At 44.6% G+C, this 5605-nt stretch overlaps 1 protein-coding gene across 1 annotated transcript in view; it reads left to right on the top strand.

Annotated features, from left to right (window-relative positions):
* The window catches only part of slc35a2 (solute carrier family 35 member 2), a 15214-nt gene extending 9904 nt beyond the window's left edge, over window positions 1–5310 (top strand). The window contains exon 6 of the mRNA XM_071544449.1: window positions 5245–5310. Coding sequence (XP_071400550.1) covers window positions 5245–5272 — 28 coding nt within the window. The 3' untranslated portion in view covers window positions 5273–5310. The remainder of the gene's footprint in view (window positions 1–5244) is intronic.
* The last annotated feature ends 295 nt before the right edge of the window (window positions 5311–5605 follow it).

The raw sequence follows: 5605 nt of genomic DNA, 5'->3' as shown, positions 1-5605 counted from the left end.
TTTGGAGGAGCGGCTGCAGTGAAACCCTGCCGGTGGGTTCTGAAGATAAAAAATTAAGATTTCAGTAAACATGTTTTCACTTTCTGGCCTGCATAGCGCTGCTGTCAATAAAAAAGACATTTAATAACTTCCAGATGTTGGATTCATCCCATCACAACTCAGATGCTAGTTTATGAGCTGGGAGGAGATATGAGTTATTTATGTCTGCTGTTTATAGAAGCGGGTGGCATGTACAGATAATAAACTGAAAGGAATTTACTGAAAATTTCCACCAACTCTCAGCAATCCTGCAGCCTCCGTGACGCTTTCTGTTTGTTTATCTGTTTGTTTATTTAACGGTTGAAAGCTGTCAGATCCAGATCAACAACAAAATGTGATCAGCTGATCCTTGGAGAGAGAGAGAGAGAGAGAGAGAGAGGGAGGAGATCTGTCCACCTGATTACAGACGAATCCGTTTGTAACTTTAATAGGAAGTCTTGCTGAAAGACAGAGAGACAGACAGGCAGACAGGCAGACAGACAGGCAGACAGACAGGTGAACACATGACCTCCTCCCTGCTTCATCAGTGGAGGTAATGATGGTTGAATTGAACAGAGGTGAGTCATCAGTGTGTGAGCGGGTCAGGAGCGGGTCGGGAGCGGGTCGGGAGCGGGTCAGGAGCGGGGTCAGGAGCGGGTCAGGAGCGGGGTCAGGAGCGGGTCAGGAGCGGGTCAGTGTCGGGTCAGGAGCGGGGTCAGGAGCGGGTCAGGAGCGGGTCAGGAGCGGGTCAGGAGCGGGGTCAGGAGCGGGTCAGGAGCGGGGTCAGGAGCGGGTCAGGAGCGGGTCGGGAGCGGGTCGGGAGCGGGTGTCGGGTGTCGGGTCGGGAGCGGGTCAGGAGCGGGTCAGGAGCGGGTCGGGAGCGGGTCGGGAGCGGGTCGGGAGCGGGTGTCGGGAGCGGGTCGGGAGCGGGTCGGGAGCGGGTCGGGAGCGGGTGTCGGGTGTCGGGCTGGAAAGTGAAAACGTTTCACCGAGCTGAGATACGACTTTTAGTTTTATACGTTTGGTTTATAATCGACTTTAAAAAAAAAAAAAGGGAAAATCCTGATGAGTTTCTGTGCTGCAGCTCGACCAGAGAGGAAAAAAAACTCTCTTCATCCTCCTCTTCCTCACAGTGAGCATGTTCACCTGCTGCTGATGGATCAGTGGAAATGGAAACTGAAATATCTGGACAGTTAAATTTGTTGTTTAGCTGCAGACGGAGGTTTTAAAATGTCGTCACTTCTCACTTTTCACCGTCTGAAGTCAGATTTGGAAAGTGACGGTCTGGCTGTTGTCAGTGAGACAGGTGAGTCAGTGAGACAGGTGAGTGAGTGAGACAGGTGAGTCAGTGAGACAGGTGAGCAGTCCCTGTACAGCAGATCCTGTCTGTCTGGAGGAAGGGAGGATACGAGGAAGCCTCAGTCAGTAGAAACCAGTAGAACCACAGTAGCAGAACCAGAGTTCCTTCGCGGGTCTGGAACGCAGAGTCTGGAAAGTGAACCGGATCATTTCCAGGTCTCAGAGATTTGGAATTGGGACAAAAAGTCATCCAAATCCAGTCGGGGGAATTAAAGGAATAGTTCACCCAAAAAATGAAAATGTTGTCTTTATCTCCTCCGCCTCCAGCCTCCACCAGAACAACACCGGGTCTTTATAGTTCATAGTTTATTTTATCTTTATAGTGCCAAAATGGTTAAAAAAACCCACATCCATCCAAAACAAACAGAATAATCACACCAGGATTTTAGCACATTTCTTTACTGAACCCGTCCCTGCTCCACACTCTCTCCGTGTCTCCTCTCCTCTGCAGAGCTCGGTGTGACGGACAGGAGGGTCAGGAAAAAAAAAGACAAAAAAAACGACCAAACTGTTCAATTTTTTTGGGTGAACTGTTCCTTTTTTAGCTCATGGGGTCGAGGTGTGTGTATGTGTGTGTGTGTGTGTGAGTGATCTGGCAACAGAAAGCGAAGGAACTCTGGAGAAGGAAGAGAAGAAGTGTGAGTGGAGAGCTGTGAGGTCGGACCGCAGAAACAGAACGGATTCGGACGGGAATGACTGTTCTATCTGTTCTGTTTCTATTTCTATTTCTGTTTCTGTGGGGAGCTGTGGTGTCTTTCCTCCTCTGTGCAGAAGCCATACGGTTGTGTCGGTGTAAAGTCGGCTGGAAGCTGTACACAGCCTCACAGCGGGTTACACTGATATGATATTATTGTTGTTATTATAATGTCACACAGTCTGTAACTCTGCACTAATATATGAGACCATGTTTTTCTTTTTTTTTTCCCGCGTGAGGAGACGCTCTGAACGTTCCCGTCCTGAAACGTCTGAGAGGGAAGCCGATCGGATCTTTCCTCCGATCCGGTTTGTTAGAGATGGAAGGAAAGGAAAGGAAGGGAAGGAAGGAATGGAGGAAAGGATGGAGGTGGATTGAGAAGTGGAGGTTTCCTGTCCGTCAGTAGAGAACGGCTTCCAGGGTTTTAGTGTCTTTTAAGTTTGAGTTTCTGTTTCACTCTGGGTGGGAGGTTTTGATTTTCTTTGGTCTCCAGACTGCTGTAGGAGGCAGACAGCAGGATTGTCCGCTCTGAGGAGCCGTAGTTTGGTCTAAAAAGTGTTTGGTCTAAAAAGCGTTCTTCTTCTACCAGCTAGAAGAAGCAGATCCATGTCGGTTCACTCTTTGTCCTGGATTAGATCTTTCCGGAGGTTTTTTGTCCCCGTTTGCGGTCTTCAGTATTGAACGCTGCAGTAAACTGATCCCAGGTCAGCGACGAGTTGGAGGATCGCAGGCTGGGAAAGTGAAAACATGTTTCTCCCAAAGTGTAAAATGAACGTTAAAATTGAACTTTGCTTTATTATCATCTCAATCACTGGTGGTTTTCTAGATTATTAAATGAATCTTGATGTGAAGGGAGGAGGGTCAAAAAAAAAATATGCTGATATATTTTTCTTTTTTTTTGTTTTTGTATAAATCCTCAGCTGGCAGGAAAGTGTTTTGTCTTTCAGTAGCTCAGAAACAATCTGGTGTTTTTATTTAATGAATGGAAGGAGGGTGATGTGTTGGAGGTTTGTTTTGTGGTGGAGGAGAGGAAGAGGAAGAGGAAGAGGAGAGGAGACGAGTCAGTGTGAAAAACCAGCAGCTCCAGTCTGGTTTTCATGTTCTGGACTGGAAGGTTTCTGCTGAGTCGACCCCAGAGGAGACGTCAAGACATTCTGAACCGGTTTAAACCGGTTTGTCTGGAAAAAAAAAATCTTGAAATACCCACCAATCAGCAGGTGGAGAGTTTGTCTGTTGAGTTGTTCTGTCTGTCTGTCTGTCTGTCTGTCTGTCTGTCTGTCTGTCTGTCTGTCTGTCTGTTGTCCATCAGCCAAATTTGTGCAATGCATTTTTCAAGTTATTTTTTAAATTGTTTTTCAAGAAATTTGAAAGTGAATATTAAGAAACTGAATTTCAATCAGAATTTCCTTTTTTAAAATTCAGGTAAAAATCATGGAATTCAGTTTGAAGAATCAAAAAAACACAAAACAAAAATTTTGCTTCACATAACTGAAGTTTATTTGTCTATTTGTGGCACAAATTTCAGCCTCATCAGACAGCAGAGAAGCTGAAAGATCTGCTCACATCAACACTAACATTTATTATTAATAACAATAATAATAATAATAATATGTCAGAAAATCCTCTAAGAACCAACCTGCGGACTGTGGAACAAATCCTTCAGTCTTCTAAGTCTGAGATGTTTCCGGTCTTATCAGATCCAGTAGGATTGTTCCAGTCTGGTTGAACCGTCCAATAGGATTGTTGAGTCTTGTAAAGATTCTGATCTGAAATCCTATTGGATCCTTCATTAGAGGATTTTTGCTGAGCGGACTCTTCCTCCTCCTCCTCCTCCTCACTCTTCTTCTCTGGTTTGTTAGTTTGCACTTGATTTGTACCGATGCCTCTGAATTTGTACATACTTCTTTTAGTAAATTTTTATATAAACAGGACTTGGTTTCAACTTCTGTGGAGTTTGTCTTAATTTATACTTTAATAACTTGCTACATAACAACTAACTGTAGTATAGATAAAATCCTGTAGTGTTGCATGGTGAAGCTTCACATCCACTGTATTTCTTCATTTATGTACAGTCCTGCACACACACACACACACACACACACACACACACACACACACACACACACACACACACGTATTAGCCAGAAGCTGCATCACATAGCAAACTGTCTATTCAGAATCACAGAATATTGATTACATTCACATGTGGAAACTGTTTATTTGGCTGAAAAAATGTATTTTATATAGAAAGAACCAACAGATCAGACAAGCAGAGCTGTATACATCTGAAGTTTGACAAACAGTCACATGAGGAAGCAGCCGGTCTGACCGGTCGAACCAGAGCTGTACATGTGGAGGGTTCAGCAGCCGACCAGTTGGAGCAGTCAGTCATCTAGAGCTGTATATATCTGTGGTTCAGCTGTCATCCAGTCCAACCAGTTCAACTCATCCAGATCTGTACAGACCTGGGGTTCAGCAGTCCACCGGACTCAACCAGAGCCGTATATATCTTCAGTTCGGTCATGATCCAGTCCAACCAGCTCAACTGAACCAGAGCTGTATATATCCAGGGTTCGGCAGCCAGAGCTGTGTGTGTGTCAGGTTGGGCAGTGAACCAGTCTGACCAGTGTGACAACTGGGATCAGCCAGCTAGAGCCGTATATATCTTCAGTTCAGCTGTGATCCAGTCCAACCTGTTCAACTCAACTAGAGCTGTATATATCTGTGGTTCAGCAATAAAGCAGAACAACCAGTCAGGTCAGGTGTGAACAGCCAGCTGGACCTGCAGACTGGAGAGAGAGAGAGGGAGAGAGATAGTGTGTTGACTCCAGTTGAACCAGTCAATTCAATTCAGTACAGTTCAGTGTATATTGCCAAAGCTTTGGTAGTGATCAATAATGATAACATTAATAAAGAAAAAAAGGCAAATACAATGAAAAGAAACCAGACTAATGCTGATAATAATAGCTGTAATAATAACAATAAATGTATAATGGAGAATAGAGTCTTTACCAGCTGAACCAGACACCAAGTCTAACTCTCTCTCTCTCTCTCTCTCTCTCTCTCTTCTCTCTCTCTCTCTCTCTCTCTCTCTCTCTCTCTCTCTCTCTCTCTCTCTCTCTCTCTCTCTCTCTCTCTCTCTCTCTCTCTCTCTCTCTCTCTCTCTCTCTCAGGAGTCCAGAGAAGGAGAAAGGATCCTGAGAGGAAGAATGGATCCACAGAAAGACTGACTGACTGACTGACTGACTGACTGACTCCAGCACCTTTACATTAAAGATTTACTTAGGCTATTTCAAACTTCTTTAAATTTAACTTCTTTTTACCCAACTGGTTCTATACAACAGCCACATAATACCAGAAGACTTGAGACTGGACTTGACTTGGGTTCTGGTGACTTGACTCTGACTTGGGTTCTGGTGACTTGGGACTTGACTCTGACTTGTACTCTGATGACTTGAAAAGGTTTCTAAAGTCTTGACTTGAGATCTTGTGTTTGTGTAAATGACTTAGAATGAAAGTGATGAGATTTGTTCC

Source organism: Centroberyx affinis, unplaced genomic scaffold (assembly GCF_046629955.1).
Source record: "Centroberyx affinis isolate AG114_WGS23_722 - 3 ecotype Tasmania unplaced genomic scaffold, CSIRO-AGI_Caff_v1 ptg004582l_1, whole genome shotgun sequence".
In the NCBI taxonomy this organism is placed as follows: Eukaryota; Metazoa; Chordata; class Actinopteri; order Beryciformes; family Berycidae; genus Centroberyx; species Centroberyx affinis.
The sequence above is the reverse complement of the archived record's forward strand: the minus strand, read 5'-3'. Positions and strand labels throughout refer to the sequence as shown.